The sequence below is a fragment of the Condylura cristata genome, unplaced genomic scaffold, assembly GCF_000260355.1.
Source record: "Condylura cristata isolate star-nosed mole 26May11 unplaced genomic scaffold, ConCri1.0 scaffold00003, whole genome shotgun sequence".
NCBI classification, from domain to species: domain Eukaryota; kingdom Metazoa; phylum Chordata; class Mammalia; order Eulipotyphla; family Talpidae; genus Condylura; species Condylura cristata.
The window spans coordinates 9,946,326-9,959,369 of NW_004567104.1; the positions used below are offsets into that span (position 1 = coordinate 9,946,326).

The following is a 13,044-nucleotide window of genomic DNA, read 5'->3' on the forward strand; positions in this document are numbered from 1 at the left end:
ACCTGATGAGATAAATACTAAATATATTCCAATTTTACAAATGAAGAAACAGGAAGTTGAGTAACTCGCCCTTGTCCAAGGACACATACTTAGAGACAGTGGAATCACAGCAAGGTTCTTGCTCTGAGTCCAAAATCGTGTTCTGAAATACTACATTCCCATCCATAAAACAGCTTTTATTGCTTCATTTAAGAAAAAGGGCATTAATATTAGATAGGAAAATTATTTGACAGCTTCAAAAAATTGCCTGGGTTTTTGAGATAATGTCTTAGAAGAGACAAACATGTGCTATCAGGTGCAAGTACATAGCCCCCTCCCCTGGGTTTTCCCAATGCATGAGAAATAGAGACGAGGTTTAGTAATTGCTTAACTGTATATAAATCCAACCTCTAAAAGTGGAATCAAAATTCAGAGATGATTGGAGATCAGTATTTTATTCAACTAATGTTACCCCCACAAAGTTTATTGTCAGTGGTCTATACTTTCATCTTTGCCCTTTACTTGCTTGTTGAATTAATAACAAAATAATAGGTGAAATCGGCTTAATAAAAACAATGTGGAACTCATGATGACACTCATGCCTATTTGAGGAGGCTTTGATATAAAAAGTCAAAGTATTTGTAATAGAATTAAACTTGGAAGAAAGGGGAGAGGTCTTGTTTTTGCTTTAAATCATTTAAATTAAATGTAATAAAAGTGATCAGAGTGCTTATTTTTACTTTGTTTTGTGGGAAATCGTGCTGGGAATGTGGATCTATTGTGCACAAAGGATGTTGGTTTTATGCTGGAACCAATAGGCAGGTTGAGTGGAGGAACAATTAGCTCAGTCAGCAAGCCTTTGAATCTGATTAAGCCAGGAAGTGGTCACTCCCCAGGGCAAGGCAGAAGGAGGGAATGAAGGCAGTGACCCACAATGAGGAGTGACACTCTCTCTCTCTCTCTCCCCCTCCCCTCCCCCACCCCTCTTATTCTCTCTCTCTCTCTCTCAAGTAAACTAGTATTAGAATTTATGGTGCCAAATTTATGTCAAGGATTATTTCATTACATTTTATTATCCTTGGTGAAACAAATAGAATCTTGTTTCCAAGTAGATCAACAGTCCACGTGTCATGACTACAGTCTCCAAGAAACTTCTGTTTATTGAGGGCCTGTCAAACTCTCATGTTTTGGCAACAAAACGTCTTTGAGATCTAGGATCCAAATTACTGGAGAAAATGCAAGGCCTATATCAGGCTGCTGGACGAATTCTTATTACTCTAGGAGCTTTCAGTATATGCTCTGGAATTATTGCTTTCTTCCCTGTTTTTTCTTATAAGCTTTGGTTCACAGGATGGAGTGTCTGGATTGCCTGTCCCATCTGGAATGGAGCTTTGGTAGGAAACTATCTTATTACATCTTTTGAAAGAATAAAGGAAGGAGGGAGGAAAAGAGGAAACAGAATAACCTGTTCTTTTTACATTTTTCAACAAAATGTAGACATTAAAATGCTATAGAAAAATCATTATTATCTTAAAATACTGATCTCTCTTCGTTGCATTTTAAATATGGTATTTTTCTTAATATTTTTATCACATGTATTGTATATCATGTATACTATAATAACATGCTGGCCAATAAATTCTTTAAAATCTACTGCATTTCCCCCCTATTTTATTTTATTTTTCCTTTTGACCCTTTCTTCTCTCCCCCTTAATCTCAGAAACATCACTTTTGCTATAAATATCTCTACTTTTAATTATTGTGTTTAATCAGTTCATCCATTTTCATTTTTTATTTATGTCAATCATATTGAAATCATCCAATATTTGTTGGTGGGCTTTATATTGCTACACATGATTCTCTTAAGATACTTCCATCTTGCTGTAAAAGATAGCATTTCAGTTTTCATTATTTTTGAGTAGTAATCCATTGTATATATACCACATCTTCTATATATCCAATCTTCTATCTGTAGGGAGATAGCTTGAATTTATTGGCCATCTTGTTTCCAAATCTAGCTCTTGTAAATAATACTGCAATAAACACTGTGGCATGTATAATTTTTTCAGTTGGCTGTTTCCAGTTTCTCAGAAGATAACCACAAGTAAGTTTGCTGGGTCATATCTATTTCCATTTTTAGTTTCTATTCTTGCCTTGATGACTTGGTCATATATTACAGTTACAGATCTCAGGATATCTTCCTAAGTTACTTATTTAGCATTCTTAGGTGCCTATTGTCTCATAAACTGACACTTCTGCCCTTGTTTGGATGCTTAGCATCAGCAGGGTATAGGAGATAGGAACCAGGGTAGTGGGGTTATTAGGAAATTGCTGTGAACACATAAAAACATCAACCTTCCTAAGGTACAATGGGTACCGTTAATTTAGCAGGAGGGAAGACTTATCTTGACCCTTCCCCCAACTCCAATTCCTCAGTTAAACTCCTAATAGTCTCATGTTAGCTTCAAACTCTCAGTTGGTATATCAGTTGGTATATCAACATACAGAGTCTGTGACCAGTCAATCATTATAGCCATATTTGGAACAGAGTGATGGGTGAGGGATGGCTCCCTTTGAATTTGGATTACCAAAATTTGCTCTGGAGTGCTTGCTCTTACTGCTAGGGCCCAAGTTTGTTGAACACTGGTTAGTGAAAATATATCATTTAGTTGTTATCTTGGCTTTAGCCATGGTGGAGTCAAGACAGGTGTTTTGTATAACACAGATAAAAAGAATAACCTTATCTGTATGGAGACACAAGTGAATCAGTCTAACCCTTTCCACAATTTCAGGTTTTAGCTATTCACATCAGGGTGCCCCAAGTTCAAGCCAATGATCACCACCTTACTCAGACCACACAATGGCAGTTTCCAAGACGGTCTGCTGTAATTGAGAAAACCTGTTTAGGGAAACAGGATATTTCACTCTCCAGCTTTGACTGCCCAGTTGCTATCTAGCAGTATGTTATCTAGGTTTGCAGATGTCATCCAAGTTACCACTGCAAGTTTCTATGGATTCCAGAGTTATACCTGGTATTTGGGTACTTACTCTTTGTGCCCTTATCCCCCAACCCCCTACTCACACCCCCATAGAGTACAATCTCCAGGTTCTAAAGTGTCCAAGAGGGCATGATCCCTTCAATCAGAAAACTGCAGATTTTCCTGCCCTCTCTGCTATGCCATTCCTCCTGGTTCATGCAAGTTCTCCATTAGTCATCCAAAGACCATTGTCTATTGTTTTCATATAATTTGATTTCATATTTGTGGATAGGTGAGGCCTGCATCTTACTGGTCTCCTGAAAAAATATATTTTTTTTTAATTTTAATCTTCTCACCTTGATATTCTGAGAAATTGGAATCGATATTTTAAAATTTGAATTTAGAAAAAGTATATATATAAACTGTGATAAAATAATGTAAAAATGGAGGACAAAGTAAAATAACTTTTATCTAACACTTTCATTGAAGACTCAGGTATGTCTATGTAACCTAGAAATTTGTACGTTCAAAATCTTAGTTCTCCCACCTTTTTCCTTCCATGCAACTGTTTGAACTAAAATAATTTAAGAAGTTTAGTGATGACCCTCACTAACTCACAGTCCACTAAGAAAATGTGTGTGCTCCTAAGTTAGCATTATCAGCTCTTTGGAATGTCATCTAAGAACAAGACCTAAGAAAATAAAATCTGATTTATTTATTACATAAGTATGTATTGTCGACCTACTATGTGCATGAACTACAATGGGGAATGTAGTAAGATTTTTATTTGTGTGTCTGTGTGTGATTCTGAATTGAGTCTTTTTATTCTAATGGGCATTATTAGGACAATTGGTAGATTCTGAATGAAAACTGAAAATTAGATGCCAGTAATGATGGTTGTATTGTTGATTATGTGAAAGAATGCCCTTATTTGTATGAAATGTCCATTAAGTTGTTGTACTCATTTACTAGGCTTGTCTTAACAATGTACAAGAGACTTAAACAATAGATAATTAGTGTTCTGAGGTTGGAAGTCCAAGATCAAGGTGTCCAAGAGTTTGTGCCTTTTGAAAACCATGTGGGTGGGGCCTGTCCAGAACTTTCTCCCTGACTCATAGATGCCCTTCCTCTTGCCTCTGTACCATGTCTGTGACCATATTTCCTCTTGCCACCATTTGTGTGAATATATGCCCCAGCAATGTTTCCTGGTTGAAAATATGTTTGGCACAGTTCTCTTGCTCTTAAAAAGTATAAAATTCTACTTCAACATCAGTCTTTCTCCTTTGTTTTAAAACCCCAGTTTTCAACTGAATCCATTACTGCCCAGATGAATGATTTTGTTTTCTTACCTTTCTGGCAGAGGTGTGGTGATGTGTTTAAACCCTCACCAAAGAGATATATAGGAGGACTGTGTGGGATTACAGAAAGTCTTTTTAAAGGAAAAAGAATGCTCCTACCTTCTATTTCTTCCATCTTCCTTCTTAGAACATGAATGTGCTGACTGAAACATTAGCAGTCACCATGGACAAAAAGCCATTCTGGGGTAGAACTGGAATAGACCTGGATCTCGGATGACTTTATGGAGTGTCACAGCGGTCCTGGAGCCTTAGCTTATAGGCCTCGATTTTCAAGGCACTCAGCATGGTGAGGTTTAATGATGGCCTGTAGATGGAAGAAAGTGGATAGTACGCATGTGGGACTTATCAAGGACCCTTTGGTGTTTTACTTTTTCCTTTTTAAGACATCTTTTTCTATCTACCCAGGCTTGACACTCCAATTTTCCCCCAACACCTGCTCAAAACGATATGTTCACTAAAGACATACTACTGTATATAGATGGCAGCTATATTTTTTCAAGCAGCATCCAAACTTTGTATTGTTGACCCACAGTAAGAAAAACATTTTTCATTAGGACCCAGGATATACATAAATACAGCTATGCATTTCCCTCTAGGTAAATTGATAGATATTGATATATAAAATATAACTAGATCTACATTAAAAAGTTTTACAAAATAATAGTTAATCTGTGTGAAGTAAATTCTGATATATTCTATACTATTTAACATTTGAAAAAGTCCGACAATTGACCCAAAACTTAACAAAACCATGATTACAGCCCAACTTGTGTCCTTCTCTTATATTATTTTGCCAATCCCAATTTCATAACAGTCAATAGCTATCAGTGACTTGATTAGGATCAGAAATCATTGAATATATGCTTGTTCTATGTGAGACATCTGTTAGTCAAACCCAGAAAAATGATGTGACATGTTTCCAGCACATAGCTGGTTGGTGGTTATTTGAGTGACAACATGGAAAAGGGGAGAGAAAGTATAACCTTTGAGGAAGAGGGGCTGTGTTCAAATCCCAAATTCAACCTTCTTACTATGAGGTCATGGATGAGTCCCTCACTCAATCAGTTCCTCATTGCCTTCACCTGTAAAATGGGGGATTTTACAGGTTAAATGAACCCATGTGAGACTCTCAACTCCTAGGGTACCCAATGAGAATAAATACAATACAATCAAAGATTGCATAAAAAGAACTTTGCCAATTTTAAAGTTCTGGCAAGGGCTAGTTAACACCCTATCCTTTCAATGTGTCCTATGCTCTGCCCAAAACTTTCATTTCTAATTCCTTACACCCACCTCATTCTCCCACCCGCTCCCCTGTTGGCCTACTGAGCTCCCCATGCAGTTACCTAGGGAAACTCACCTCCTACCAGTCTTCCCTTAGTGCATTTCTTTTCTATCAGAGTGACATTTTTTGTTGTGTTTCTACTTCAAGGTCTTTGTACTAACTGTCCTCTGCCTGAAGTCTTTGCCCCAGATGGCTCCCCAATGGCCTTTAATTCTTTGAACAAATATTACTTTCTTACTGATACCTTTCCTTATTACCATATTTAAAATTTTCAAGCGTCCCTGCCAAGTGGCATTCCTTATCTCTCATGCCCTGTTTAACTTTTCCCCGTTATCACTACTAACATACTATCTCATGTACTTATTAAATTGTACCCATCACCCACCTCCCCAAACTAATTGTACAAGGGCAGAGATTTATTCTATTTTGTCTATTTCTGTATGTCCAGCACTTAGAACATAGTCACATACTAGATATAACAAATATTCTTTTTTTTTAAAGATTGTTTATGCATATGGAATTGGGGTACAGGCCAGAGGTACAGGGGCAGTCAGAGGATTCACAAGAGACAGACTGGGGAACAGAACAGGCAGAGGGCAGGTCAGGAGAGGTCTGCTGGGCCATATGGGTCAACCCCCTGGCTATGCATCGAACTTTTGCTGAAGCAGTTGTGGCTAGCTTTGCAGTGCTGTGCTGTAACCCACTGCACTACTAGGGAGGGCCCTCAACAAGTATTCTTCATAAATAATATTGAATGAGTGAATGCTCTCCATTCTGATGGTACTGAATTTCTTATACAGTTAAACTCTGATTAGATTGCAAAGACTAAAGGTCAAGTTGGTATTTATACTAAAGCAGGTGGAAAATCCTCATAAGCAGGAAAGTAATAGAAATGCCCACTCTGTCAATAATGTCTAAATTTGGAAGAATGTGATTTTTTTCCCCCCTAGTGAGTTTCCTAGTGAAACACAGCTCTATCTGATCAGGGTCAACTTCAAAAGGTCTCTTACTCATTCCACAACCCTCCTGGCCAACCCCCTCTCAACTTCCCTGCAAAGTATATCTTCCTCTAATGGAAGATAATTTGTATATTTTAATCCTACAGTCTTTTGTTTTTGTTAATGATTCCATACATCTTTCAAGAATTATAGAGATTTCAACAAGTCACACCATACTTTGTATTTGTCTTATGTCTTTTATTCCAGGTTTACTAAATTTTTAATAGATATTTTATCCTCAGACTTTCCTCTGTTCTAACTGCCACATGATGTGCAGTTCCCCTTAAATTTCTGAACTAGGTTATTTAAAGGCATCAGCTGCTAATATGTCTGCAGCAAGGAGATCACTATGCCTTGAAGTCTGAGCTTTCTTTTAGTCCTAGAAAACTTTTAAGCTTTGATAAAAAGAATGACACATAAGAGTTTTAAACACAGGATTTGAATCTTGGAGGATTTGGTGAGTTGGCCAGTGGCAAGCTGCACCCAGAACACTACATACAGATAGGAGAAAGGTGGGCTATTGAAATACATGTACCCATCCAGGTCCCAGTTTCCTCCTGAATAGAGAGGAGACTTCCTACCCATCACTCAAGTATCTTACAGCTAACACAGTCCTGTGATTTCCAACCTCCCCGTGGCCAATTTTTCACTTAGATATCATAAGCTTCTTTAAGCTCAACTTTCAAAAACAAAATTAATCATCTTACCAGCAAAAGCAATTATTTCTTCTCCTGACTTCCCTGCCTTTGAACTCAATTTCAAACCCTGGAGTGACTTCAACTCCATCCTTTCCTCTAAACTAGTGCTTTTCACTAGTTTTTGAATCACCTGAGAAGCTTGTTAAACTCTAAATTTGATTCAGTCAAGCTGGGTGAAGCCTGAGATACTGCATGTCTGACAAGTCCCTCAGAGATGCCAGTGTTGCTGGTCTGAGGAAGAAGCAGGTCCTCCTTGACCCTTCTCCTAGCCCAGCCCAACCACACAGTTGCTAGATAACTTTGATATTTTCCTATGATACATAACTCTCTGTTTTCCTTCTCACTGTATAGCCACCCGCCCCCACCCCCAACTCCTTACCACTTCCCACTCTTGCCCAGCTTTATGCTTAGATAGCTTTGACACTAACTGATAGGAATTTATCCATTAGTGAATGATAAGATCAACTTACTGAGTAACTGGCAACATTTACAAAACATAAAACGAATTAAAATAAGGTAGAGAATATTAGAGTGGATCACATATATAACACAAAGATTATTTTGGCCAACAGTTTTTGTTTTTTTTTTTTACTATGTGCAGAGGTTTTAAAAAGGGCTTAAGACCCTTGCAGAGACCTCCATGCCTTATTCCACCTTAGTCCAGCATGCATCCAAAAAATTGTTTCATCTCTCCAAACCTCTGTTGTGTCCGTCTAGCTGTCTAGCTCTTCAGTGTTGCTTCATTATCCAAACAGAGTCCAGATTTGTTATGATGAATTTTGAGGCCCTCCTCTCCTCAGCTTAGTCACATATGGCTTTCAAGTCCGATGGCCTCCTCCTCTCTGCCAAAAACCAACCCTCCCTCCAGTCTGGGTTCCTGACTCCCTGTTCCTCAAGCCCGGCTGCTACCCGTTTGCCTTTGCACACTGCTGAGTGCCAGGGCTGCCCTTCCCTTGGCAGCCTCCAGTGAGATCACTCCATCCTCCAAACCCGCTAGGTCTGTTTCCCGAGAGTGACCTTGTCAGAAAGTATTCCCCCTGGAAGTTGTTTATTGTCACTGAGCTCTTTTCACACAGAATGCTAACTGTCCTTGCCTAATTTTGTGGATGCTCTTATATGGACATTACTTTCACTTCTGGACAGTCAAGTCCACAGAGGGCTAGAGCCATTGTTTATGTAAAGTTATTACCTGGTGAAACTGCTCATCATAGTGAACCTCTCTGTGCCTCACTTTGAAAGTAGAAGCTCTACAAGGTATGGATCACCTGAGGGATAAATTAATTTAATACGTGTATTTACTATAGGGCCTGGCATAGAGTTCACCTTCATAATCATCTGTCTACTCAGTGACCATCACTATCCATTGTTTGTAAGTCATAAATTATCCCACGTCAAAACGATTGCTTTAAAAAGTTCCTTTTTCCGTGGTGACTGTGTCGTTTCCTTCAATTCATCTATTTCTGGGTACTGGGTCATTTATTTGGGCAATTTAAAGATTTAGTGGGAGGGCTGGCAATTGGAGTGTTTTGCCAAGTGTTGCGAAATCCAAGTGCTGCCCCAGGAGCTGCCAATGGAGCGAGTCAATAGCCTATCAAGAAGAGCCAGAGAAGAAAGTACAGGCCTGGCCTCTCAGCCCCACTGGCTTTTACTTTCAAGCCCACTCCTGCTCTCCTGCGCTGTCCAACTTTGCACCCCAGATGTGACCTCACTAACATTTTCTTTTCCCTCTTGCCCTCCCTCCCTTGCCCTCAAATCGCTTCCTTTTTCATTCTCTCCCCCACACCACCACTTTATCTAAAAACAAATTTTTAAAAAGGAAATGAAAAAATAAAGGGGTGGGGGTGCAGGGAGGGAAGGCTGTACCTGTCGGGGAAGCACACATGCACCAGGGAGCCGCCATCCCTGTGACAAGTGACACCACAGTAGTGCTCCCACTGTTCCGTGGAAGAGCTTTTTCAAGGTTTTGTGTAAACAAAGCAGAATTCAAGCTGGCAGCTACAACAGAAATAACAGGGAACTGCAAATCTGCAGCATTTTTCAGCTTTCAAAAGGGAAAAAACAGTCCATGCCAAAGTAGTTAAGACAACCTTGGAATCTAAGCATCCGATAATGTCAGCTATCTACTTGGAGTGAAACCAGGGAAGGGTGGAGGGGTGGAGAGGCGGAGGGGTGGAGGGGCGTATCCCTCCTTTTATCTCCCTGCTTCAGTATTTCTCACAGAGGAGTGAAGTGTCATTTGAGGGCCTTACCTTTGAAAGCAGAGATTGGCTCCAGGCTTGGCACCCCGTGTTACAGTCACTCTTAATAATTCTCCTGTTCTGCCCTACTATTCACGCTGGCCCAACCTGCATTGGGTTTCCTGGAAACTTCACTCTGGCAAAGTCAAGCCAGGGAACTCTTCTGACGACAGATGGTTCTGTTTTTATCTATGGGAGTTTTATGGTATGGAGATGCCAAGCCTAGAATTTCAGGCTCACTTACACAAGAGGTTCTGTGTGAGCATACATGTGTTTTTTCCCCTTTTGCTCCAATTCTCTTAATCCAACTTTCAAAATAAAATATGCCAGAAAAATAAAAGGCTGGGTCTCAAAACAATAAATATGCCAGACCCAGTGCTACAAAAGCAGCATACCACAAAACTATTTTGGTAAGGGCTCTGATTTTTTTTCTCCTCAAGTTTGTAGAGCCCGTACTTCTCTGTTTATTTCTCTGTCAAAAGCCTAAACTGTACTATTTTTGGTCTTGCCCTTATTCTATATCTTACTTCAGGCACATCTCTTCCTGGTTTTCTCTCTCAACCTCAAAACATTCCTTAACCAGCAACAAATGATTTATAGTTTTGGGAATAAGCCATTTCCAGGCTCACTGACTACAAAGATCTCCTTCATCAGACCCAGTACTGAATCAAAGATGAGTCCAGAATTTCTTTTCTTCCCCCCATTATCTATTGCTCAATTCTGGTGACACCATTCCCTCCTTTGTTTAACTATTTTCATTCTACACTTTGGGTGTTTCCTTCAACAGAGACTATAAAGAACTCTCTTTTGAAAAGCTGGACACCACTGCAACAGAACAATAAATGCCCCATCATGCCTCATTCTGATGATAATCTTTGTTACTTGAGAAACAGGAATCATGTATTTGTATACAACCAGCAGGCTGAGGCTGTAGAATCTCAAATGAAAGCAAATAGTAAAAGATAATGCTGCTGGGTTTTCAAAGTTCTATGAGACATTTCTATTCCAGATCCTCTCATTTAAAATTTTAGCAATTTGTGAAAAAGATAAACAAGAGACAATTGGTTGAAATAAGGCAGTCTTTATTGTCAAAATAAGACCTAAGTCTTATTTATTTACAGTGGCACCTGACAGTGGTGAAGGTTGTCATTGTGGTGGCAAAGGCAACACAGAAAATTTTGAAATGAGCTTCTGTGAATCATGTCTTTATGACACTGATCTCTCTTCATTGTCATTAAGGATGAGGCGATCAGAGCCAAAAATCCATTTGGCCATTTGCTGTTCCTACCAGTTCCTGACAGAGTTGTCATTGAACTCTTTCCAAAGGTGTCTTGTATCTTGGATGTTATTTTTCCATTTTCTTTTCACAGGCCATCACAGCTGGTGTGCTTCTACTGTTGGCTCACAAAAAGTGGACCCAGAGATACCTGGTAAAAAAAAAAATATGTAGATTTGAGTGTATTTGAAGGTCAAATCTCTATGAGCTCAAGATGTAACCAAGAATGTGATTTTTTTATTATAAGTGGATTCTTCTTAATTAATGCAACACAAAGATGAATCATAGCCAAAAACCTGTTTAAGATGAATACTTTTTATCTGGTTCCTGCTCCTAACATTTTCTACAAGGGCCTGTGATTATTGCGGATATTGAAGAATTGTCATTTGGGGAGGACAGAGCCAATGTTCATACTTCTGGATTTCATTTCAAAGAAATGGATCCATAGGCACTTCTTTGAATAATATACTATTGACCTTTGAACAACATGGGGTTAGGGGTTTTGACCCCTAAGCAGATGAAAAATCCACATATAACACTTGACTTCCCAGGAATGTAATTACTAATAGCTTGCTGTTGGCTGGAAGCCCTACCAAAGAGTTTACATTTTCCTCAACTGAGAAGGGCTCTATATACCACTCATATGTGTGCAAGTTCTTATAATACTATCTAAAAGTACTATGGAACTATAAACTTTTATAAAACTATAAAAAATTCTAATCTTTAATAATAGACCTGTGTGTTTTTTATGGTAGTATGGTAGTAAAGGATAAAATAGATGACAAATATTTTATGCATTCAAGACATATCTTACTTAAAATTTTTTATATATCTTTTTTTTTTTTTTTTAAGATTTACTTGTTTATGCATACAGGACTGGGGTACAGGCCAGAGGTGCAGAGACTGTGGGAGGATTCACAGAAGATGGAGTGGGCAGCAGAACAGGCAGCTTGATGAAGTACACTGCTGAGGGGAGCAGCAGGCAAGTGAGAAGTCTGCTGTGCCATGTGGATCACCTTCCTGGCTGGGAATTGAACTCATGCAGAGGTGGCTGCAGCTAGCTTCATAGTGCTGCGTCATTTTAACCTGTTGCGCCACCAAGGAGGGCCCCTGCTTTTTAATATATATGTATTTCTAAGCTAGCCCTCCCTGGTGGAGGGGTTAAAGGTCAGCACTATGAAACTATCTGAAGCTGCTTCATCATTAGTTCAATATCTGGCCAAGGAGTTGTCCCACATGGTGCAGCAGAACTTTCCTGTCTCTCGCCCAATGCTCCTCTCAGCAGTGTATTTCAGTAGATCTGCCTGTTCTGCTCCCCACTCTCTCTGGTGAATCCTCTCAACCCCCAGACCTCTGGCCTATAACTCCGTCTTTGTATGCATAAATAAATAACAATAAATATTTAAATATATGTATATGTGTGTGTGTGTGTGTGTGTATGTATTTCTATGAAGCTCACATGCAAAGTTTTCCAAATTGTTGCAAATCTACAAAAACTTTGCCATGTATTTATTGGAGGGGGTGAATCTGAGAATGAGTATACTCATGCTGTTCAAACCAATGTTGTTCAAAGATCAGCTATCTTTTTATGTTTCAATTTAGGAACTTCCTGTTCTCTCCCCTTAAATAACACTGAATCTGTATTAGTTTTCATTTCAATAATGTAGACAAAAGTAATCCCATAATACTGAAAGACTATTTTGATCTGATTATAGATCTAGTTTCTGTGAATACTGCATGTAATCTTAAACATTCATATACCTGAGAATCACCTGGAGATCTGTTAAGACACAAACTCTTGATTCCAGAGATCTGGATGAAGCCTGAGCTTCTACATTGGTAACAAACTCCCAGGATTTGTCTGTGCTGCTAAACCATGGACATGCCCTGATTAGGGAGTTCCTAGGGCAGGGATTCTGTATAGTCATCTTTGTTTTTCCCACCTTAGACTAGTTCTCTGCACATCATAGGTGGTAAATTTATATTTATTGAGTGGAATTGGTTTTGTTACAGGGTAGCCCAGAGTGGACTGGGCCGCCTGTCTGTGGGGCCTCACCCATGCGCTCACAATTTGGTTATACGGCAGGTACACACAAAAGGGCCAATAATGGGTTTATTTACAAAAGGGGAAAGGAATAGGAAACAACCCAGGGAAAGAGAGCAGGATACAAAGTAAGGAATATCTTACGGCTAGGCTGACTGAACAAACAGAGTCACAAGGTCTGGAGAGCTGCT

At 39.1% G+C, this 13,044-nt stretch overlaps 1 protein-coding gene across 1 annotated transcript in view; it reads left to right on the top strand.

Annotated features, from left to right (window-relative positions):
* Positions 1–1,214: 1,214 nt before the first annotated feature.
* Positions 1,215–13,044, top strand: part of TMEM212 (transmembrane protein 212) — a 12,870-nt gene continuing 1,040 nt past the window's right edge. Inside the window, exons 1-2 of the mRNA XM_004675388.1 lie at positions 1,215–1,373; positions 10,904–10,963. Of these exons, the coding sequence (XP_004675445.1) occupies positions 1,215–1,373; positions 10,904–10,963 (219 nt within the window). The remainder of the gene's footprint in view (positions 1,374–10,903; positions 10,964–13,044) is intronic.